We start from the raw sequence: 23,404 nt of genomic DNA on the forward strand, positions 1-23,404 counted from the left end.
CAGAGTTATAGGTGTCGTATATGGGTTGAGATAGGAAAGCCACAGTGCTCTCAGGCATGTGGTTTACTGTAATGATGCGTAGCATCTGTCCCTAGAGCTGATGGGAAAGTGCAAATTGTTCTTTGTGAAATCATCAAGATGTCAGAAAACTTCTGACCCCTCTGTTTGATGACTGAGAAGGAGCAAGCTGTTTGGAAACGTTTACCAAATAAAATACTACTGCCTTCTCAAGGGAAAAAGAAAAATATGTATTTCAAGATACATAATTCGTCCCTGCACATTTTCTGTATTTCTTTAGGCGCCTGAATACAATATAAGTTACTAATTCACACTTTTAACCACCAGGTCTGATTGTTTATGTGGAGGGGTGTGCGAAACAGAAACAAAAGTGATCAAGGTCCAGAGATTTCTGCCCTGCTTTGGACAAGGAGCTGCCTGTCACAGTGAGTAGAGTCCGGTGTGGCACTGCCAAAACATGGGCTTTGCTCTAACAGCAGCCTGGAAACAACTGGAAGTGACCTGCTATACTTTGGTTCCCCCATTGATACAACAGACATGGGGAAGGTTGCTTAGTTTTATTGTGAATTGCTGTGACCTCTGGTGTTGAAAAGGGTGGGTATGAAGTATCATGTTATTATGTTACTCACATTTTGTTACTGTTACCATCTACAGAATATTGGTTCCAAAGGATTATCCTAGAGTGTAATTCTAAATCTGTGACCGCAATAAACCATAATCTATGTTTGCTGATGACAGTTGCATTGACAGAAGCAACCTTGAGGCCTTTAGTACATCTTGTAAATTGGGAATTGGGACACAGCTCTCCACTGAGCTTTTTATGTAAGTGACCAATATTGTATGTGTATGAAGAGGTAATTCATGGAAGAACGAGCATTCAAACATCTGTCTGTTTTTCTGGCAGGATGGAGAAGAAAATTCGAATGAAATCTAAGGTTGCGGCTCCTAATCTCCAGAGGGCACTGCATTCTCTGTACCAGTTTGGTCACCTCTGTGACGTGACAGTTCACACGCAACATCTAGGAATTCAGGAGGAATTTCTGGTTCATAAAGCTGTCTTGGCAGCTTCCAGCAACTATTTTAAGGGGCTTTTCCTGCATGATGAGATGCTGGACACCAAGAATTGCACAGTGACTCTGCAAGACATTTACACAGAAGAGTTCACCTCCTTTCTGGAATTCGTCTATACTGCAGAAGTAGAGATTGAAGCAGGAAAACTGCAACGAATGAAAGAAATAGCAGAAAGGCTTGAGTGCAAGGACTTGCTTGACATTTGTGAGGAAGTAAGAGCAGAGGGAAAGAAAGGTTTGGATTTGAGCCTCCATCTGAAAGGTCAGCTGTGTGAAAGTGGTGTGCCACAGTGGCCTTGCATCCAGCAAGAGGAAGACCGCAAACTGAGTAGCTGTTCCCAAGTGGTGGCAGTACCCATGCAGAGGAAACTCTGGGAGAGGCAGAAGTGTAACAAGTTGCTGGCTGGTTATGAACTCATTGAAGGCCAACCAGTAAATCTGGAGCAAGAAAGCACTGCTTTTCCACAGCAAAAATCTAGGACAGCAAAGCTACGCAAATGTGACAGAATGGATGACAGAGGCAGACTTAGCATGGATGTCATTAGTCTGGAGCAGAGGAATACTCATTCTCCCATGAGTCAGACTGGGTCAAAGGAAGCCTGCGTAGTAATTAGGGATATGCTGTCTGAGCAGTGGGAAGATGGAAACAGTTTGATTTCCGATCTTAGCTGTAAAACCAAACGTAGGAGATCACTGCGGCGTGTGGCAAAAGTCTTGCCAGAGTTGGCATGCGAGAAGTGCAATGAATCATTCCACATAATCAAGAATTACCAGTTGCATATGGAGCTCAAGCATGGCATTAATCTGTCTGTCAAATACAGCTGCAACATGTGTGAGCAGCTCTTTTCCAGCCACCAGAACCTGAGGCAACATTGCCTCACTGTTCATAGTGCTGAACATGGCTTCTCTTGCATGTTTTGTGACAAGAGGTTTAAGCATCAGAAGGACAGAAATGACCATATCCAGAGGGTGCATGAGAAGCAGAGGGACCCACAGGCATGCCCGTACTGCGACAAGGTCATCAGCTCCAAGTGTGGCCTGACAGTCCACATCCGAACACACACAGGAGAGAAACCTTATAAGTGCGAGAGCTGCCCTGCCAGCTTTGCTCACAGGTCTGCTTACAAGACTCATGTAAGGTACAGCATTCTGTGTTTGTGTGTGTGAGCTCTCACTTGTTTGTGAGCAGCAGGATAGAAGCATTTCTGAAGTCCTAAAAGCTTCACTTGGAGAATTCCTTGGACTTGATCTGACGGGTGTTGAAATCTGTACAGATTTTTTTCAGGTTACTTCATCAAGTTCTCAGTCTGGATTGAGGTTTCCCAAACTGGGAATTCAGGCAAGAATTTCCTGTTGAATCAAAGAGGTCTTGTGCAGAAGATTTTGATATTAAAATTGGAACCCCAAAAGAATGGCGTTTTAAACATGCTGTTTAAAACGCATGTGAAAATATCTTTCCTCTTTCTTGAAATATACACCAGTGCTTTATTGATTCTTAATAATATATCTAATAAATGGTAATACTAATTATTCACTCCAAAATGAAGATTTAGAGTGCCAAATTATATAAAAATACCATCAAATCAATTAAAAATCTGGTGAAATGGAGACAGCAGGGAAAGGGCAGTAGCTACACCAGGTAACTATAGGCATATAAAATGCTGGAAGTTGCTCACAGAATCATGGAATGACCTGGGTTGGAAGGGACCTCAAGGATCATGAAGTTCCAATCCCTCTGCCTGGCAGGGCCACCAAACTTCCACAGTTCCTAGATCAGGTTGCCCAGGGCCCTGTTCAACCTGGCCTTGAACACCTCCAAGGACGGGGCATCCACAACCTCCCTGGGCAGCCTGTTCCAGGACCTTACATATTGTTCTTCTGCACTTCTGCTCTGTGCTTTTCAGAGGACATCCGAGTTGGCACTGTGCTTTATATTTTGGATTATGTTTAATACTGTAATACAGATTGTGTGCATTAATCCCTGAGGAAAAAAAAATGTTATGTTTAAACATATTAGCATTTTAGACATAGGCTAGGAATGGTAGACTGTGGGCATGCTTTTTGCTAACTCGCCTTGAATCTGATTTCAGGGAAGCCATAGGGCCTGCTCTTCTCCAGGGCAGGAGGGCTGTTAGAATCTGGGCTTGTTATTTATTGATTTTTAATAATCACATGTCCATCAGGAGGACCTCGAGCTGTATTTGAGTAAGAAAATGCATCTGTTAATTCTCACGTTTCTGTGTTTGAAAGCCAAGTCCATAAGGGGCCTGTAAAAGCTATTCAGGGCATTCATGTACTCTGAGGTTCTCTCTGCTGTACTGATGTTATTTCTGGCAGATGTGTGTCTGATTTGCTTTTAAAACCTTTGCAGTTCATTTTCCACTCCCTGACTAGCGATAAGAAGAGTTAACCATTGCAACTGATGACTTGCAAGGGGCTCTGTTTTGTTTTTTCATATATTTAATCTGTATTTCTCTTGGTTTAAGGCCTTCATTTCTTACACTCTCCACTGTGATCTTGGAAGAAAATATGCAGTCCATCTTTTGGTAACAGCCAGGTGACAAACATGTATATCTCAGAGACTCTGTCCTTGATGGGCTCAGATGTTTTAGTTTTCTTTAACTCCCTGGTACAGCTCCATGCAGAATTTCCCTGTTTGGTTCTCTAATTGTGCTGTATGTTCTTTAAATGGTGTGAAGAACAGCTAAAAGGAAAACAGCTCCTCTAAGATAAACAAGCCTGAATTGAAACAATTGAACCTTATTATAGTTGTTCCATGTGTTTGTTTGTTTTAACAGAAAAATCCATGAATCTGGGCAAGAGAGGAAGCTTATGCCAGTCTATTGGATGGTGGTTCCACCTACACACAGACCAAATGCAGCAAGCTGTGGCAAAGATAGTGATAGGGAGATATGGGATGGGATGTCAGAGGCTGAACTAGAAAAGGGTGCAATGCCCAAAGAGTCGGCAAGTTGTGAGGAAGACCCTGCAAGGCCACCTGTTACACAGGCAGATTGTAGTGAACTGCAAGAAGAGCAGAAGCAGAAATGTACAGAAGCTCAAAGAGGAAGGGAAACACTGAGTGAAGAAGGGAATGAAGCTGAAGGTGAGAGGAGTGTGAAGGGAGAGGAGGAGGGAGATTTTGAAGCAGAGTATTTGGATGTTGAAGATATTAAAGATAATGATGAAGCCTGTACTGAGGAGGACGATGAGGATGATGAATGCTCCAATGAAAAATGTGCTGAAGAACATGAGTCAGCTGAAGAGTTGAAAATGAAGAAGGTAAATAAAAGTGGGGTGAATAGGAAATCCGCCTATGTAATAAGATGCAATAAGTGTAACGAGCAGTTTGTTTCCCGGAAGAAGTATGTGGATCACTGCAGAGATATCCATCAGTGCTTGCCTGGTAAAGTCTATCAGTGTGACATCTGCAGCAAGTCGTTTGCTAGTTACAACAGCTGGAAGGAGCACCGAGCATGCGTCCACACTGATGAAAGGCAGTTTGCCTGCAGCCTGTGCACTGCTACTTTTAAAAGAAAGAGAGATGTGAGGACACATTATGTGCGGAAGCATGAAGGTAGAGTCAAACGTCCCCTCTGCTCTGTCTGTGGGAAGATCCTCAGCTCCCGAACAGCACTAGTGTTTCACATGCGGACACATACAGGAGAGAAACCTTATGAATGTGGCATTTGTCATTCCAAATTTGCTCAGCCATCACAGCTTAAGATCCATACCAGGTCAGCCTATGGTACTGCTTCTCCCATTATTGCTTCCTGCATGCCCCCTTGTACTTCAGCACTTCTTTTTCCTCTCATCTCCCAGTTCTGAGTCATTCTCCCTTGGTGTCTTTGTGACACGAGTGCTGGGATATGATATAATATCTGTGATTAATTCTTTTGTCTAAAGGTTTTGTTTGCAGCTGGTCATTGCATAAATTTTGGTCAGGATTTTGAAACAGGTGCTCTGTCTGAACTTAGAAGCAAAAGCTAGTCATTTGAAACAGAGCCTTCAGAATAAAATGGTTCTCACTGGTGAGAAATAGGCTGAAAAATGAGCCAAGGACTTCAGAGATCAGGACAAAAAGACCTTCCTGTATGACTGAGCAAGTAATTTCAGTGCAGGATTTCATTTCCTCTACACAGTACAAAAGCTGGACTTCTCATTTAGGCTCCCTCTGTAGTCAGCAGAGCTAGATGGATGAATTGCTCTCTGGTGGTATCTGTTAAACGCGTCCTCCCCAAGAGACAGTGAATCATGCCATGGAATGTCCTATCTTTCTCAACAAATAGTGAGCCTAGCAGATAGTTTGTAGTGCTTGAGGGCTAAACTAGGAGAGAGGAATCCTGTCCTTTGAGACTGTGGACCCAGGTGATGGGGTCAGTAGATCTATTCTGTCTCCTGAGTGTTATTGCAATGATTTTAAAGATTTTGAGGTATGCTGGTTCTGAAGCAGTGAAACATCTGAAATGTCTGAATATCTGTGTCAGCTGAAACAGCAGAGCCTACGCTGTTTTGTCACAGTGATTTCTGGGATTTGTGTTGGGTAACTGTCTGTCTCATACGTGCAGTGTTTTTCCTGACGACTCAAGAACTAGGCATGATTTTTCAAGTCATGCTTTTTGGGTTGGAATAAGGAGAGATCAAATGTTGAGATCAAGTGTCAGGATCCCTGCCTCAGAATTCTTTGATTTGAGCCAGTTTAAAGTCAGGTGTCTGGCATGTGTTTGGACACAAAGCTTTCCTGACTTTTTTTTAGTGCCTTTTAGCTTTTGCAGGCCAGGTGATGTAGGGCTGAGGGGTTATGGAAGCTGCAAATGTGGCCTGCAGTGTCTCAAGATCTGCTGCTGGCACTGTGCTGAAGGCAGTCTGGATGTGCTCTACAGCAACATGCCATCTTTCCTGCTTCCTTCCTTCCAGTGCTACACTATGCACTATAACCTGTGGGAAAAAAAAAAGGGGGGTGGGGAGGGGATTTTCTAGGGCCTTAGAGTGAGAAAAAGGTAAACCCTTAAATAGGAACACTTCAGTGTAGCACAAATAGTGTTAAATGCTCTATTTCTTGACTGAACAAATGTACTTTTTATGTATAGAAAATAATTTAAAATAGAGATATATATTCTCTTAAGTACAAGAACTATTTTATTAATAGCCTTTTGTGTTTTGTTTCATCTAGATCCCATACAGGGGAAAAACCATACGTTTGTGAGGACTGTGGTGCTTGCTTTGCTGATAAAGGGAAACTCACTGGCCACAGAAGGACACACACAGGTAAGCTTTAAATACTTCTGTTCCTTCCATCACCTCCCATTGCTGCCTGATAAGAATTAGTGGGGATTTGGAAGTGAACACTTCCTTTTCTAACTCATAGAAGGGTACCAGGAGGGAACTACCAGGGGCAGAGAGGCACTTGAAAAGTAACTTTGAAGTACAAAACTGGATGTGTGGGGGTGGGACTGGAGTCTTGTGGAATGAAATTATGATAAAGGGTTAAGTGAGTGAGTAAGTTCACGTGTACAGAAGAATATACAGAGAAGCAAGGGACAAAGACATGTAGAAATTGGATAAGCAAAAGATAAAAATGATGAAGCATGGTAGTTCCAGGGAAAAAACCAAACATTTGAGTGAGTGCCATCAGGAGGATGGAACCCTGGGCAATCTGATCTAGTACTTGACCTAGTAGTTGGCAACTCTGCCTGTGGCAGGAGGGTTGGAACTTGGTGATCCTTGAGGTCCCTTCCAACCCAAGCCATTCTATGAGATAAACATGGAGGAAGGGATTCTTTCCCAGCTCAGAGCCAGGAAGGAGTTATGGGTAGGTGCAAGCTTCTGCAAGAATTCAGAGTGCCTTTTCCTTCTTACTCAGGTGAGCGTCTCTTTAAGTGTGATGTGTGTGGAAAACATTTTGCCACCAATGAATATTTAAAATGCCATAAACGATGCCACATGGGTGCTAAGCCGTACAAGTGCGAGGTTTGTGGGAAGACGTTTGGATTGAGAGCCTCACTAGCTCAGCACAGTAATGTCCACGCAGGTAATGAAACAAACAAATTGGGGCTGAGAAAATAAACTGCACTGGAAGTTGAGATCTGAAATACTTTACAGTTTGGATGGTGACATGTTATTCCAGAACCACTTTTATAAGCTCCTTGAGTTAGGTGGTGAGGAGACACAGGGCTGCTACTGATCCTGACTTGTTAAATGGGGCAAGGTACCATCTTATATCAAGTGACACTTGTCCAGAAGAGTGAGGTGTATTGTGTGCTGCTGGAGGACGTCGGAGTGACTGTTATTAGTGCTTCTATTCCCCTTGCAAGATCAGGGTCCTGTTCTTGGGCTTTCCATCACAACCAGGGGAGACTGAGAACATCTATCACCTAACCTTAGAAGCCAGGGCCCTAAGCACATTCCTCCTAGATACACAGCTTTATCCCGATGTTCATCTTTTCAAACTTCCATACGCTTTTTGTCTGCTGAAATCGGAGCCAAAAGAAACTGCCTTCAAAGTCACTGATTGCTGTTCTTTGCCATTTAGAGACCCGTCCGTATTTCTGTGAACAGTGTGGAAAAACATTCACCCAGCAGGGTGCTCTCCGTCGCCATCAGCGTATTCACACTGGGGAGAAGCCCTACAAGTGCAGAGCGTGTGAGAGAACCTTCACGGACATGTCCACCCTGCGCAGACATGTGTTGGTACGCCAACCCCTTGGAGCTTACAGACAGGAGGGAAAATGATTTCTATATTAATGTGGGCAGATGAGACACAAGAGGGAATTGTTTCAAACTAAAGGGGGATATTTAGGTAGTAGGAAGCAGTGAGGCCCTGGCACAGACTGCCCAGATTAACTGTGGATGCCCCATCCTAGCTAAGTTTGATGAGGCCCTGGGCAACCTGATCTAGTGAGGGGCAACCAGCCCATGTCGGGGTGTTGGAACTAGACGGGCTTTGAGGTTCCTTCAACCAAGTAATTCCTATGAACCCTCAAACCTTTGTGGGAGTCAGGCTGTGGTGGTGACTCTTAGCTACTGAGAGAAGTTTCACGGCTTACTGGAGGTTCACACTGTTGCTTGAGTTCTGGTCTCTAATAACTGTGGAAGAATGAAGATTAAGATTAGGAGGTGGACATAGTGTGTACATGGCTTTTAAAAATCCATTTCTGCAGTGCACTGAATTTTCTCCTGTTTAGCAGCACAGCAGCTCCCACTGCTGGCTGCCGAATCAATCAGCTCCCAAATAGCTGTATTGCCTTCGAAAGGAAAACGTGATCTTAAGAGAGGCGAGGAAGGACAGTGGGTTATTTAATACACTTATATTAAGTATCTTAATTATTTAAATAACAAAAAGGAGCAGTATTCTGTGTTATACTAACTACACTTTGCAGTGTTTTAAGCCTCTAGCGTGATCGTTTATAACATCTCCATGAATATAGTTTCACACATCTATACCTTCCTACCCTCAAATTATAATGTAAGGGAGAACATAAGGTGGTTCTTTTTCCAGTCACAAGGTTATAAGGTTAAAAGGTTGAATTTGGAAGCATTGAATTCACTGTTTGGCAGTGAGCGCTGCAAGGTCTCATGTCATTGCCCTCCCCTTTCTCTCTAGATCCATGACCGAAACGCTCACTGGAGGAGCTTCTTAATCGACCTTACAACCAAAAAAAACCACAACTGGTCCAAAATCGAGACATTCCCGGGATCCTGGATGGCAGAAGGCTCCAGGAATGTGCTCAGTTGACCGAGGTAAACTTGATAAACCAGAAAGCCTCGTTCTTAACCGAGTACAGCATGTGCCACCCAGTGTTAGTAACCAGTGCCTGTAACACAGCAGGCCGTGCGGGCAGGGGAGGCTTCGTGCGGCCTAGTTATGACTGCATTACACGGTATGTTGTTAGGGCAGTGTGTACGGATGTCTATATGCGCACATATCCGTACTGTCTCTGTCACTGCGGGGTTCAATAAAGACGCGCTCTCAGGAGCGATGTGAACACATAAAGGACGAGCTCATTCATTACTATAAGCGCGGCCTAGCAACACAAGTCGCGTTGCGTGACGTCATTTCCGCTGCGACAGCGGCGTGGGGCGGAGCTTGCTCTGCAGCGCTTCCGGCCGCCGCCCGCAGCCCGGGCCGTGAGGAGCGGCGGGGCCGGGCCGGGCCCGAGGCCTTGGGGCCGCATCGCGGTGCGGCTCAGGTGGGTGCCGGGCCTTCTGAGGGGCTCCGCGGGTGGGACGGCCCCGCAGCCGCCGCAGCGCTGCGTCACGGCTCCTCTTGGGGCGGGTGGACGGTGAGCTGGACAGGCCTGGGAGGCAGCGCGCTGTCCATGCTTATGAGAGAAGGTTTTGAGATGCAAAGGGTGTGCGTGCACAGTTGGGGACACAGCAGGAGTCAGTGCATTGAAGGGGAAGGCGTTGCTGGAAGTGCCTTAAAACCTCGAGGTTTTTTTGCTTTGTTTGTTTTGAGAACTTTAGAGCGATGTAAAATATTAGTTGGAAGCAAGGCCTTACCTGAATGACTCTGGAAATGATGTAGGGCTACATGTAGGTGCTCAGATCTGAGAGGCAAAAAGCTTAGTTTTGTAGAATCATAGAATGGCCTGGGTTGCATAGGACCACAAGCAGGGGGTTTCAATCCCCCCTGTTATATGCAGGGTCTCTGTCCACCAACCCAGGCTGCCCAGAGCCACATCCAGCCTGGCCTTCAATGCCTGCAGGGATGGGGCATCCACGGCCTCCTTGGGCAACCTGTTCAGCTTCAGCACCTGAAGTGCTTAAATCTGACGTGAAGCACTCTTAGAAACCTGGATGTGGTTTTTGGCTGCTGCTGTCTTTGAGCTTTATCAGCTTTCGTGCTAACAGCTAACACTCCATGTTGTAAACAGCTTTTCTTTGCAGAGAGAAGAAAGATGGAAAGTAATGCGGTTTTACTGGAATCCAAGTCCTCTCCCATCAACCTGCTGAATGAAATGCACCAGCTGCGTCTCCTGGGCCACCTCTGTGATGTGACGGTCAGCGTGGAGTACCAGGGTGTCAGGGCAGAGTTCGTAGCACACAAGGCTGTATTGGCAGCAACGAGCAAATTTTTCAAGGAGGTCTTCCTTAACGAGAAGAGCATGGATGGCCCGAGAACCAACGTGTTCCTGAACGAGGTCCAGGTTGCTGATTTTGCTTCCTTTCTTGAGTTTGTCTATACTGCGAAGGTAGAAGTGGAAGAAGACAGAGTGCAGCGCATGCTAGAAATAGCTGAAAAGCTGAAGTGTTTGGACCTCTCAGAAACCTGCTTCCAGTTAAAGAAGCAGATGCTTGAATCGGTGCTGCTGGAGCTGCAGAATTTCTCTGAATCACAGAACTCTGAGGAAGAGAGTGCAGCCCAGCCAAGCAGTTTGCTGGAGTCTAAAGCAGCTGCTGTAGCAGAACCCGAGCAGATGGGCTGTCCTCCAGATCCTGCAGGCTCCCCAGGTGGCAGGCCCAGAATCGGACTGTCTCTTGAGGTGCCAGCTACCAAACCCAAAGAGAAAGCAGACAAAAAGAAGGAAATGATGAAGCCTCCTTATGCCAAAATCAGAAGGGCGAGCGGGAGACTGGCTGGGAGGAAAGTATTTGTGGAAATTCCAAAGAAGAAATACACGAGGCGGCTGAGAGAGCAGCAGAAGAATGCAGAGGTTGCTGTCGAAGAGGGCAGTTACCTACAGGACCAGGACTTGTGTGATATAGAGAGGGAGGAGGAACAAGCAGAAGACAGCATCAAACCTGAAAGCGAAGAATGCGACGGCAACTTCGAAACGGAAGAAAACATGAAAAAATCCGAAGAGGACAAAAAGAAACGGGGCAGTAACTTCAAGTGCAGCACGTGCGAGAAGGAATTCCTGTATGAGAAAAGTTTCCTCAAGCACATAAAACACAGCCACGGCATCGCAGCCGAAATCGTTTATCGGTGTGAAACCTGCAGTCAGACTTTTGCCAACCGGTGCAACCTAAAAAGCCACCAGCGCCATGTCCACAGCAGCGAGCGCCACTTCCCTTGTGAGCTCTGCGGTAAGAAGTTCAAGAGGAAGAAGGACGTCAAGAGGCACATTCTCCAGGTTCATGAGGGTGGTGGGGAGCGTCATCAGTGCCAGCAGTGTGGAAAGGGGTTGAGCTCCAAAACTGCCTTGAGGCTCCATGAAAGGACGCATACAGGCGACAAGCCTTATGGGTGCACAGAGTGTGAGGCTAAATTTTGTCAGCCTTCTGCACTTAAAACACACATGAGGTATGAACAGACTTAACTGGCCTTGTTAGATTCTGGGGGGAGAAGCTGAATCCCCTGGATCACACCTTGAGCCTTCCAGTGAAGTGGGGGTGTAAAAAGTGACTGACTGGAAAACTTCAGTATTTCTTTGTTTCGTGGCTTTTCTCCTGCTTTTCAGGTTAAGGGAGTTCTGTCATTTCCTTTCAGCCAAAGGAGAGGTGTGTGGGCTCAGGCTGCCAGCTGCTGAAGTGCACTGTTAACTTTGCTCATAGGAGTATTATGAGAAAAGTAACCCCATGATGAGTTATTTGTTCATTTAGGGCTATCATTACTTTAGCTAATTGGATGCCTCTTTATATTTGGTAGCAAAATGTTATGCAGTAAGTATGAAAATAATCTAAAAAGACACAGCTGTGTATTAAATTGAAGAATGCCACATATTATGTGTGCTAAGCATAGCAAACAGCTGAAATTTACCCAGGAACAGGCCATGCCAGTGTCTGTAAGTGAGTGAGGCACTGAGGGCATCCAGAGCAGAATGGTGAAATAAGGTGTGGGCTCAAAGCTGGAGGTATAAATGCACAGTCTTGGAGGTTCAAAGGAGAGACTCTTTAGCAAGGCTCTTGGCTTTTAAGGGCTTTATCACTGCCTTTTGGGAGCAGTGGGTTTATTCCCAGTGGTAGGAAGCACACGCAGGAACAGAATTCTTCAGCCAGACTATCCCCGTGTGTCCTGTCCTAACCACAAGTAATTGCTTTCTGCTGCTCACAAACAGCACTTTGACACAAGCAGTTTTTCTCCACCATGATCATTCAGTAAGCCTGCTGAATGCTAGAAACCAAGCACTGTCCTCATATGTGTATTGTAACAGTCTGCAGTGAGAATTTTCCATCTTTTTGTGTATTTTTTACATCTAAGGCAGTGTTCAGCGCTACTCAGAAGACCTCTGAGGTGTGCACAGGGTGAAGATCTAAGCTCTAGGAAGCTGGTACAGGCAAGATTTGTTTGAGCTGCCCCTCCTGTACACAGCCTCACAGGAGGTCACACTGCTGGCTTGAAGTGCCAGGAATTAAACTGCCCACACAGAAGTGGCATGTTATTGTTCTCCTTATTGCCATGTGTGTCTATTGTAGGTCATCCTTCCTGATGGCCCTGAAGGAGCAGTGTGTCAAGGAAGGCATCACTTGTGTTCTGTGTGGAATATTGCGTTGGTAGTGCCACTGATGGGAAGATGACCACTTCACTTTAGGTCACAGCCTGGTGACGTTCTTTCAGTCTCATATAAGGTTTCTACACTTGATTCAATTTCTAACTTGTAACATTTTGTATTTTACCTTTGAACAAGTCGTCCTCTGAGCCCTGACCGTGCAGCAATAGAAAATGAGAGCAGCGTTACAATAAAGCACAGTTGAGCCCAGCTGAAGGTGTTTGCAAAAGACAGTGAAGTCTTGTGCAGGCATAGTCACTCTTCTCACAGTGAAGACAACTGCGGTGTGCTTCAAAGGAAAGTAATAACAAGACTTTGGTGTTTTAATGTTGCTTTCTCATTTCAGAATCCATACTGGTGAAAAGCCTTTTGTCTGTGATGAATGTGGTGTCAGGTTCACTCAGAATCACATGCTTATATATCACAAAAGATGTCACACAGGTAAGGCTTGCTTCTGCAGCGTGCTGCACCTAGGAGGCAGCCTGCTGTGAAACCAGGAGATCTTACCATCACTCAGAAGCCAACTGCCTTATTGCAGTTCTTGATATAACATTAGATTTTCTCATCCCGATATAGAACTTCTGTGAGAAAGGTTCTTACAGATGGAAAGGCCATCAGTGGAAGGAGCTTATTAAGGAGCTCCAACCCGTTCAGGATCTGGCACCTAAATCATGGTTTGTGGCCTTGGGTGTTGGGCAATGTCCAGAGATCTGTCAGTCATCCATAAAGGCTCTGGCTAGCTCCTTATAAAAAGGGGCTTTCTCAGAACTGTTAGTCCAAGGAATATTATGAAGCTGGCTTGGCACTTTAGTGTACTTCTAGATGGCTGTGGTTGGCCTCGCACTTAGCGTGGTCCATTCAGCTTTCCCTCTGGGGAAAGCCTTATGCAGAAATCCCTGATATCACCTTAGTCTCCACAGATCCTGCTGTGAGGTGGTTAATTTACACACAGTAACCTTCTCTCTGTATAGTAGTGTTCCCAGATGCTACGTTGGCTTAATTCTCTTCATCCTTGCTGCAGGGGAAAGACCTTTTATGTGTGAAACGTGTGGGAAGAGCTTTGCCTCTAAGGAGTACCTGAAGCACCACAACAGAATCCATACGGGATCCAAGCCTTTTAAATGTGAAGTTTGCTTCAGAACGTTTGCACAGAGGAATTCACTTTACCAGCATATAAAAATTCACACAGGTGGGAGGTTCTTTTTGTTGCTGCTTGAAACAAACCATTACGATTTAAAGTCTTTGTTCTCCCAGTGCTTAGTTCAGACAGGATGTTTCTCATTTCTTGGTTTTTCCATTACTTGAACTTCTGCCCTCCAAACCAGTTCTGATTCTCAATGTAGTCTGTTTTTTAACAAGGCACTGCAGAGAGCCAATCCCTTTTTGTCTGCTTGCCCAGCTTTCACTTTTGCCATCTTTTCTACTTGGATTTTGCCCTGATACCATGGGATGCAATTTGTTCATGTTACTTTGATCCTATAGTAAATACCACATGGTGTATATATGGACATTTTCCTGTTCTGGAATATCATCTCTTTTTCTGTGATGAAGAACAGGGGCTAATGGAGGTTACCCAGTGAGTAACACACCATGTGCTGTGCTTTCAGGTGAACGGCCCTACTGCTGTGACCAGTGTGGGAAGCAGTTCACGCAGCTCAACGCGCTGCAGCGTCACCATCGCATACACACTGGGGAGAAGCCATTCATGTGCAATGCCTGCGGACGGACCTTCACCGACAAGTCCACCCTGCGGCGGCACACCTCGGTGAGACCCTGCTGCCTCCTTCTGTGGCCACGTAGTGATGTGGCAGTTTTGCTGTGCCTGGAGGGGGCTTCTTTCCACGCCTTCAACCTTCTGAGTTGATTGGTTGGTTTGTTTTTCCAGATCCATGATAAAAACACACCGTGGAAGTCCTTCCTTGTCATCGTTGAAGGAGCATCTAAGAATGATGAGGCTCACAAAACAGAGCTCCCAGATGAAGAATACGATGTGTTACCTAAAATGCCCGACAAGCTGCTGTCTTTCTCTGAAAACGGCCACTATCAGAGCTTCACTGCTGTCCCGGGGGGTGTGACTGCACTGCATGACAGCAGTTCTGCAACGGGGACAGACTGTAAGTCAGATGGGACTCCAGAACCCCAGGGAGCCCTTATAGCTACCGCTCTCAGTGAGCTGACAGTACTGCAATCACAGACAGACTCTATTCAGCCACAGCTTCACGCTTTGGTGAATATGGAGTAATTTGGTGTTACAAATCCAGTTCAAGCTGCACGATTTTTATAGTCATTTGACTTTGCCAGTGACCTGCTGAGGGAACAAGGAGAAGCTATGAAAAGGAAGCAGAAGTAGACGTGAATGACATGTCTGGATGACCAGAATTTCTTCCAAAATGTAATTATCCACATGCAGTGTGGAGCTGTAGCTCCATCTCCTGAAGGCAGGGGAGAGTAATACCAAATCCAGTTTGATTTCATCAGCTGAAGAAAGGTTGTTCCCTGCAGATAAAAGGTTGGAGGTGGGTGCAGTTGAGCAGAAGTACCTGCATTCAGCTAGGCTACAAAGAAAGTGCACATTTGATATGATAACACCTGTACAATCGAGATAAACTGTGCTGTGTTACTCAGCCCACTGGTTTAGTTAAACAAATCAGCATTTTCTCATGTGGAAATCCTCTGTATAAGTTAAGTTTCACTGATTTGCATTTCAGGAAATGGTGGTTAAGTCTCTGCTTTTGCCAAATAGTTGAGCAGTAAACCAGCTCCCTCTCTGGGAATAGGAGGGGGGGGGGAACAAGCTCTGGAAAGAGCTGGAGTTTCATTCCAGGAATTGTGACTCTGGTTGCTGCATAGGCAAGTGGAAGCAAAGTGCTGTGTCTGTGCAGGTGGGGGTGCTGTTGTTACTTTCCTGTATATCTTGGTGCAGTTTGGATGCTTGTACTCAGTCAGCCTTTACATAAGCTGGAGCAGTTGAAGGATATAACCTGGTAATGAATAGAACAGAAAGCCTACTGACACTTCCCTGCTGAATTGCAGCTAAGCACTTTTATGCTGGTCCAGATAGGTCAGCAGTGTTCTTTTTCTCCACCATCGCTTAAGCATTGCTGTTCTACAGGCCTCCTTTTAAATTAAGACTTACAGGGAGCAAATCCTGTTGTTCTTTTCCATCATGGCCAGTAGCTGGTAAAGTCTGAGAGTCACTGCCCAGGGTGAGCACACTCTGTTTTCTTCACTTGGGCATCTTTGCTAACACAGGAGCTGAACTTAAATGAAAATGTTACTTTGTTTAGCTTCAGATTCACCTCCTTGGAGTAACTGGGGAGAGGAGTAGGGTGCTGTCATTGGGCAGGGACAGAAGCTTTGAAATAGCTGCCAAGTGACAACTCTGACTGGGATGACTCTGGTTCTGGGAAGCAGCAATGAATCAAAAGCAATTTGCCTGCATCATTAACCTTAGGACCAGCTTCCCAGTGTCAATGTGTTAAAAACCCGGAGCTAATATAATTCACTTCTCTGTTTTGCTTTTCCATTTCCCTTTATTTTAATATAAATATAGTATTTCCACAGAAGCTTTCTCAGCTGAAGCTTTGAGAAAAACTGAAAGATTGCATTAGCGCAAAGGTAAGCACAATCAAGCCTGGTTAGGGCTTATTCTAAGGCTTAGGGGTTGGCAAAGCAATAAAGATATCCAGACTGTGGCACAGAGCTATTTTTGAACCTTAAAGGGATGCCTGATGTGTTTCCATAGAATCATAACTTAATCTAGAGAAAGGGATTTTCTTTTTTTTCTAAGAGAACATTCCAAGAGGTTATATTTGAAATATTTATTCAAGCATGACGTCCTGTTGAAACTCAGTATTCCCAGTGACCAATGTAAAGCGTTTGTAGATACACATAAGTTAATCTGAGCGTTAGTACCTGTAGCCAGGGAAGCTTTTGTACTCCATGAATGGACAGATGTAAGTTAATGCGTATGAACCATTCTTATTAAAAGACTGAAAATATGAAGATGGACCTTCCCCTGCCTTGTGTATTTTCCCATAAAGAACATTGCTCGCTCTGTACGTTCATGATTTTCACTTTATTCATGTACAGGTTCACACAAGACATATTCTTGCTAAGGCCATTTCATTAATAAGTTCTCATAGTATGTGTACTGGGGGGAAAAAAGACAGCAGAGTGGCAGATTGTCATTTTAAAACTGTTAACAGTTTACGACTGATACACCGGAGGTCATGCTGTAGCCTATTTATACAGAACTAACATTTGTATTTTAATGATATTTACTCCAGAGCACGGTAACAGACCATAGAACCCTATGGGTACCCATGGGTACGGTCTTCTGGTCCACCAGCAACAGAAGCATCTTATCACAGCTGTGCACAATACTGACAATTGGAAAAACAAACCAAAAAAAAAAGGCATAAAACGCTCACCTTGGTTCTGTGTGACATTAACAGAAGTAAAACCTCCCCTCAGTAGGGCTATAAAGGTGCTGGAGCCAAGTCAAGACAAACCTCTCTATAGGCTGTGCCTATGCTTAGCAAAGAGACAAATGAAACCATCTTTGGGTCCTCTTGTACAAAATGAGACCATACCTGCAGCCAGTCTAACTCTTGCTCTGAGATTCTCTACCTGCCAATCACACTAGCTGTGTCCTATGCCCATGCCCAGTATTTTTGGGTATAGAACACATGGAGGATGCTGGTACAGCCCCAGGCCATGCTGGGAAAAAACCCCTTATTTCATGTTTCTGATGGGCTGAGCAACTCTGATGAAGATGAGCAGACAGAGCTGTAATTCAGAGACTTTCTTAGGCAAGGCCATGTGACAGACAGATGTGAAATGAGGTGAGTTAGGCTGCAGTGATGGATTTGTTGCAGCCAGACATTGGCCATAAAAACACACCTGAGATGTGAGGAAACTGAAATTGTGTGGGAGACCGAGCATCTTCCCAGCTCACTGGACTCATCCTAGATCTGCACAGCTCCTGGGTCTCACCTTCCATGTTCTGATGCATAGAACAGCCTATGGAGAAGAAGTGACTGGAGAGAAGAGTCAGAAAAAAAACAAATGTGCAAAGCAGCAGTGAGTTTTGGTTTTCTTGAGCAAGCAGGAAATAACAGTACTGCTTCACAACTACTGATCCCTTTTAGGTCAGTCTGTTGATCGAATGGTTTTCTACTCCAATAAACATAAAGAATAAAAACAGAGCAGTGAAAGCCAACACATGGGCTGCCAGGACAGGAGCAGACAGAATCCTTACAGCGAGAGAAACAAAAGACAGACTCCAAACTGCAGCAGTACCCACCAGAGCTGCCACCACCAGCACTGCTGCTAAAGCAGCTACGTCTCCATTCTTAGTGTCTCACTCCACTGCAGAGAAATGCCAAGTGACAACTGCTGACAGATTGCATAGGCTCACAGGTCTGCCAGTCTATACGCTGGACTGTAGGTAGCTTCATCAGTGCTAGTCAAACAACGCGTTGCACAGAGGAGCTTTGGTTGCAGCCATTTGAAAACACATCTCTAAAACGACAAGGAGAATTTCTAAAGCGCCTACATCTCTTCAGAGCACGCTCCATCCATCTGTTACCCAAACACCTAATAAGACAAGGGTCCTGCTCAGTGCCAAGCCTCCGCCAACACCTCTGCACGTCACAACAACGAGGCAGCTGAGTCAACAGCAAAAGGGACTGAAGCTAAGGGGCAGTGCCTGGCACACACAAAAGACCTGCAGGAGACAGCAACGGGAGCTGATTTAAATGAGAAGTTAGAAAAATATATTATTACGTGGGTCAAGTCATCGTAGGGTAGCAGGGTCAGGGGCTGTGCCACAGAACAAAGTGGAAAAATAGATCCAAGAAAATAGAGAAGAGCCTTACACTTTATATTTAGATCTTAAATACAAAATACACGGTTAACTAGGTCTGCTCTCCTGCCCTCTGATGTGCGATGCTTCCAGCACACGTGTATCTGTGTCTAGGAGTCACAAAGCTGTTCACTAGCACCATTTAAAAAGCTCAATCGTTAAAAAAACAAAACAAAACAACCACAAGATTCAAGTGTATCTGGCAGAGGTTCATTTAAAAACAGGAAACAATGATACAGCAGCAGATCAGCATCTACTATTTGTACTGCACTGGCACAAAAATGTACATGCTCAATTCAATGGTATTGAACCTTAAGACGGAACAGGAAGGGAAAAAAGGAGTTCTAAGTGCAAACTTCAGGGTGATCAATAACAAAAAAACACAAAGATTTCTGCCAGAGGTGTTCCTTTCACCTTAGAAAAACCTGCCAGTGATAACCCAGAGCACGGCTTCTCAACTACCCACGTTGCCACAACAAAGAGCAGGGTACTAAAGAAACACACAGTCATTGGGACTTAGAAGCAACAAAATTAAGCTAGATATTTTATCACGTATCCTGGAGTGGTCCTTGGCTGTAACACGAGAACAAATGACTTAGGCTGCATGCCACAAACACCACGAATAATTCACTTCAGGTCGCCGTCCCCTTCTCCTTGAATTGACTTCTTGATGCGAAGCAACATGGTTGTGAGCCACTGATCCAACCGCGATATCGAATCGAACTCTTTAACCTATTAAAGGGAAAGAGAAAAGCAGTCGGAAAGCAGCCGCAAAAACAAGCACCGTGCATCTCTTGAAGTGTAATCTTTTAAACCTTCAGCTCTTCCCGAGGTAGAAAAGAGCTCTGTTAAACAAGAGAAAAAGGGAGGCCGCCTCAAAGAGCCCCAGATAGAAACACAGAGATTGGTGGGTACTTACTGCCTCGGTGTACGCCTCGGAGTTCTGCTCCTCGTGGGCTTCCAGCAGTTTCTAGGAGAACACCATGACAAGTCAGACAATACTGCAAGTCCCTCCATGAGGGGGGACCTTTGCAACCTACCAACTCCCCACCACAAACACAAACCCAGGTTTGTTCAAGTTAACCACAATAATCATCTTTCTGCTGCTGCTACTCCCACCCGCCTGGTCTGAATCCAACACAGAACGAGTCTGATGTCCCTTAAGGCGTTTTGAAAAGAAGGCCAAACCCGTGGCAAGGCGAAAAAAAGCACAAAGGGCAGTTTACAGTTCTAAATGTGAGCATGTTATTTTAATGCTGTCTTTACTTACTTTCAATAGCTTGCACTCCCGTGAATCTGTAAAGGCTGGGAACATTTCTTCGTATTTCTCAAGCGCCAGCTGAAAGAGAGAAGCACACCCTCAGGCTCTTTTCACACACAGTTCCTCACTTCTTATTTCACTTTTTTCTCTTCTGGTCCTAAAACCACACAGAAATCATTCAGAGCAAACCCAACAAGAACAGGAAAGGAAGAGGCAGGGTCAGATCTGGCCTCAATCTGCTCAGAGCCGTGGCCCAATATATCACTCAGCAAGAACCAAACAGACACAGCCAGAGCACAGGCTGGGAAGGAAGCAGAAAACTCTGCACTGGACACTGCAGTAGCACGTGCCCTGATTTACCCCTGAGCATCACTCTGGATGTGCTGCAGTTCACCCTCCATCCTGCTTATGCTGGAGTCTGGTAGCGATTCAGCTATCAGCAGGTGACAGCACCAGCTACAAGCCCCTATAAAAGCCTGCAGAAACACCTCCCTGGTCAGCATGGCTGCAGGAGGTTGGGGCAGCCACTCTGAGCCCACTGACCTTAGCGTTCAGCTCATCCACAATGAAGTGACACAGAGCAGCTTTGAAGAAATACTCCTTTGCGCTGTACTTCAGCAAAGGATTATCCATCGTGTTTGTTCCGACCTGGGCATAAAAAGGAATTATTGGAGCTGGGAAAGAAACGTGCATCAGTAGGAACTGAATTACAAGCACGACACCTGATTAAAACCGCACAGAGTACCACCCAAGCGTCTGCAAATAAAAGCCATGACAAATGCCAGTGTCTGTGCAAACAGTTATGGGGCAGCCAGACAGCTTTAGGGGGAGACACCGAAGAGGAAAACCCATCCCCACCTTCAGATTTCTTTAAGTGAGGCCCAACAGGGCAACCCAGCGCCCAGCCCAGGCGGTGTTGCCTGCAGGCACAGAAGGACAGGCTGCCCCACCTCACCTGCTCATAGATTTCTATCGCCTTCTGGTACTGCTCCAGCTGCGCAGCGTAGGCAGCCACCTTCAGCAGACATTTGTTGGCTGAGCTGCAATCCATACCAGAAAATAAGTGAGGAAGGAGAGCATCCATGCCACCTGCAAGCACCTGCATGCATCCCAGCCTCCGCCTGCTGCCTAAAAAGGCAGAACCCACGAGCTACAAAGTAGGTGACTAACAAACACCCAGGGAAAAGCACAAAGACCTCACAGCCCGACCAGATGTCAGACATCGCTCATCTCTTTGTGCTTTCTATGCACCTAGAACAGGCACACCAACCAAGATGAGTCTGCTTGCAGCATAAGAACCCTGCACAGAAATGTAAGCATCCTTTAGAAACCCAACTGGCATGACGCACGGGCACCTGCTAGGCTTAAAATAATCACGTAGGATTTGGGCATCCTACCAAAGGATGTTTTAGAAGAGCCTGTTGGGTGAGGAGTATGAGGATGTATGCAATCTAGGGCAAGTCCCCATTTCCAACCCTTCCCTGCTAGAAGGAACCACTTCCCAAAGCCCACTTGCCTGTTGGACTCTTCTCCTTTGTAATAGTCCGCAGCCTGCTCGTAGTGCGCAATCGCCTGGGGACAGAAACATTATGCTTGAACACTGCTTCTGCAGCGGGGGTTTGGGTTAGATCAGTGCACAGTGACCATGCTCACAAAAGCTTTTCCGCTCTGCAGATGAAAGGAGTGAGATGACGACACGCTGTGGGGCTGTGGGTCAAGAGGGGCACCCAGCAAACTCAAAACGCGATGCTGCCCTTGAACGTTCACCCACATGCTTGTTAACAGCCCCAGACTCCAAAGCATGTTTAATAAAGGTGATGCTTCGGGATCTCAGTGCCCTACAGCAGCAAACACAGGGTCTGGCACTCTTACCTTCTCGATGTCAACCAGCTCGGCCTCATAGATCTCTGCAATGGTGATGTGGTGTTTGGCTGCGATGGTGAACCGCCCCTGGGGAGGACAGAAGTGCTGTGAGAGGAGGTTCCTCCCCGCCTGGCGCACAGTCATAACGTGGGCACAGTGACCGTGCCTTGGACACACAGCTCAGCCCCAACCCCAGCCTCTTACCATGTCGGTGTAGATATCGATAGCTGCATTTAAGCAGTTGATGGCCTCTGCAGCATGTGTGTTCAGAAAAACAACACAAAGTCAGCTGGCACACCAGAGCGCCCATTTTAAGACTTTCCCCCCAAAAAACAACTTGAGAGATGTGGAACATCTGGGGGCACACCTGGATGTCTATGGGGCTGAAGACCCTGAGCCCTCAGCTTCAGGGGAATCTCACCCACTGAGCCCACCTCAACCATCCCACAGCAGCCCCGACACCAGGCGGTGACACAACCATCAGGACGAGCCACGTCCAGCCAACAGAAAGCATCTCTCTCATGCCGGAGAGATGGCACAAGGAAGAAATGGCAGTAATCCCCAGCAGGCTGCATAGAGGCTCTCCAGGCACACGGACCAGCTGACTCTGAAAGCCGTGGCGCTGCGCTCCTATGCTGCTAAGAAGATTTGCACTAAACAATCCCGGATTTGATCCCCTGTACCTTGTGGGTCTGCTTTTTTGTAGGCGTTCCCAGCGTCCACAAAGCTGGTGGCCGAGTCGTGCTTGCTTTGCAGCTGCATGTGCAGCTTGGCTGCTTGGCAGAAGGCGTTCCCTGCAGCTGGAATAGAAGCACAGCACCGAGTGTACCCCACAGAGAGAACAGAACTGCAGGGAAACAGCCGCCAACCACCCGGCACCAGGAAAGCTTCAGAGTTTCAACAGCCCCAAAGGCATTTCCAACCCAGGTCAGCACAGCGATGCTGGGCTCCGTGCAAACCTCCTCCCACAACATCAGCACCCCGAGGGCTGCTATAGCTCCAGTTTAGCGTGGTAAGCTGTCCCCAGACGGACCCATTTAACAGCACAAATACTCGGTCCTGCCCCCCCTCCCCCAGGCCGCACTCACCGCTCCAATTTTTGGCAATCTTGAACATGTTTGCAGCCCTGGTGTACATCTCACAGGCCTCCTCCACTCTGGTGTTACCCCTGGACGAGAGCAGGAGAGAGCATCAAGCCTCTTTTGCCTCTTTGCAGGCGGGTTTCAGTGCCTGCACAGCGCTGCTCACAGCACCCTGCGGGCACCGCGGCTCCCACCCTCCGCTCCCCGTGTCGTGCCAGCAATTATTCAGCAAAACACAGCCGGCCTTTGCCATGCGGACACATCCACAGCCGCCCACCCAGCACAGCATCTGCGTGCACCGAGCCGCCACCCCCTGCTCTGCTTATGGGGCGGGGGTGTCGTCCGGGCCGTGCAATCCCCCTTATGCACCCCCCTGCACGCCGATCACCCCACCTCCGCAATTTCCCCCTTTTTGCATCCCCTCCCCATCGCATCTCCCTTTCGCAACCCCCACCTCCCCGCACCGCACCACCCCGTTATTTCGCAGCCCCCTTTTCCTCTTGCAACCTCTCCCCCTCCCCATCCCAGATTCGCTCACCCGAAGAGCCCCCGCAGGAAGGAGTGCGAGCCCTTCACCCGCTTCTCGGCCTCGGCCATCAGCTGCACGGCCTCCCGCTCCTTCCCCGAGTTGTCCATCGCGGCAGCGCTCGGCCAGGCCCGGAGCCGCCTCCTCTTCCTCCTCTTCCTCCTCCTCCTCTTCCTCCTCCGGGAGCGCGCACGGAGGCGGAGCACGGTGCGCAGCGCACGATGCGTGCACGCAGCGCACGGCCTCGGGCTGCACAAGAACACAGAAGGGTCTCCCTGCGGCT

At 46.7% G+C, this 23,404-nt stretch overlaps 3 protein-coding genes across 6 annotated transcripts; 2 read left to right on the top strand and 1 right to left on the bottom strand.

The window, feature by feature from the left end:
* The first annotated feature begins 458 nt into the window (after positions 1-458).
* LOC107310716 (GDNF-inducible zinc finger protein 1) lies at positions 459-9,075 on the top strand. Its single transcript, XM_032443877.1, is given in 8 exon segments — positions 459-840; positions 923-2,227; positions 3,887-4,825; positions 6,262-6,356; positions 6,952-7,119; positions 7,621-7,778; positions 8,692-8,798; positions 8,800-9,075. Coding segments are annotated over 8 exon segments (2,982 nt in total). The 5' UTR covers positions 459-739; the 3' UTR covers positions 8,909-9,075.
* On the top strand, positions 8,715-16,525 carry GZF1 (GDNF inducible zinc finger protein 1). Of its 4 annotated transcripts, none has more exons than XM_032443878.1 (6): positions 8,715-8,828; positions 9,978-11,334; positions 12,867-12,961; positions 13,542-13,709; positions 14,128-14,285; positions 14,406-16,525. In XM_032443878.1, the coding sequence occupies exons 1-6, from the start codon at positions 8,810-8,812 to the stop codon at positions 14,760-14,762; spliced, it is 2,154 nt and encodes a 717-aa protein (XP_032299769.1). In that variant the 5' UTR covers positions 8,715-8,809; the 3' UTR covers positions 14,763-16,525. The 4 variants fall into 4 exon arrangements, with proteins under 4 accessions (XP_032299769.1, XP_032299771.1, XP_032299770.1 ...); XM_032443880.1 differs by having other exon boundaries at positions 8,721-8,828; positions 9,965-11,334; XM_032443879.1 differs by lacking the exon at positions 8,715-8,828 and adding an exon at positions 9,151-9,277 and having other exon boundaries at positions 9,965-11,334.
* Positions 16,526-16,579: 54 nt separating this feature from the next.
* NAPB (NSF attachment protein beta) lies at positions 16,580-23,305 on the bottom strand. The gene is made up of 11 exons (XM_015856683.2): positions 23,134-23,305; positions 22,602-22,681; positions 22,197-22,313; positions 21,718-21,764; positions 21,523-21,600; positions 21,167-21,222; positions 20,606-20,690; positions 20,194-20,298; positions 19,660-19,728; positions 19,309-19,359; positions 16,580-19,121 (listed from the first exon to the last, which is right to left on the bottom strand). The coding sequence occupies exons 1-11, from the start codon at positions 23,229-23,231 to the stop codon at positions 19,017-19,019; spliced, it is 891 nt and encodes a 296-aa protein (XP_015712169.1). The 5' UTR covers positions 23,232-23,305; the 3' UTR covers positions 16,580-19,016.
* Positions 23,306-23,404: the final 99 nt, after the last annotated feature.

The sequence above is a fragment of the Coturnix japonica genome, chromosome 3, assembly GCF_001577835.2.
Source record: "Coturnix japonica isolate 7356 chromosome 3, Coturnix japonica 2.1, whole genome shotgun sequence".
Classification (NCBI taxonomy): Eukaryota; Metazoa; Chordata; class Aves; order Galliformes; family Phasianidae; genus Coturnix; species Coturnix japonica.

What these genes read in the sequence shown, in the direction of transcription:
- GZF1 (XM_032443878.1), top strand. An exon ending in GCACTTAAAACACACATGAG is followed by an intron (nt 11,335 to 12,866) that starts GTATGAACAGAC and finishes TTCTCATTTCAG; the next exon opens with AATCCATACTGGTGAAAAGC. An exon ending in CCCTGCGGCGGCACACCTCG is followed by an intron (nt 14,286 to 14,405) that starts GTGAGACCCTGC and finishes TTGTTTTTCCAG; the next exon opens with ATCCATGATAAAAACACACC.
- NAPB (XM_015856683.2), bottom strand. Translation starts at nt 23,231, where the DNA reads ATGGACAACTCGGGGAAGGAGCGGGAGGCCGTGCAGCTGATGGCCGAG. An exon ending in TTCCTGCGGGGGCTCTTCGG is followed by an intron (nt 22,682 to 23,133) that starts GTGAGCGAATCT and finishes GCTCTCGTCCAG; the next exon opens with GGGTAACACCAGAGTGGAGG. An exon ending in CAAAAAAGCAGACCCACAAG is followed by an intron (nt 21,765 to 22,196) that starts GTACAGGGGATC and finishes CACATGCTGCAG; the next exon opens with AGGCCATCAACTGCTTAAAT.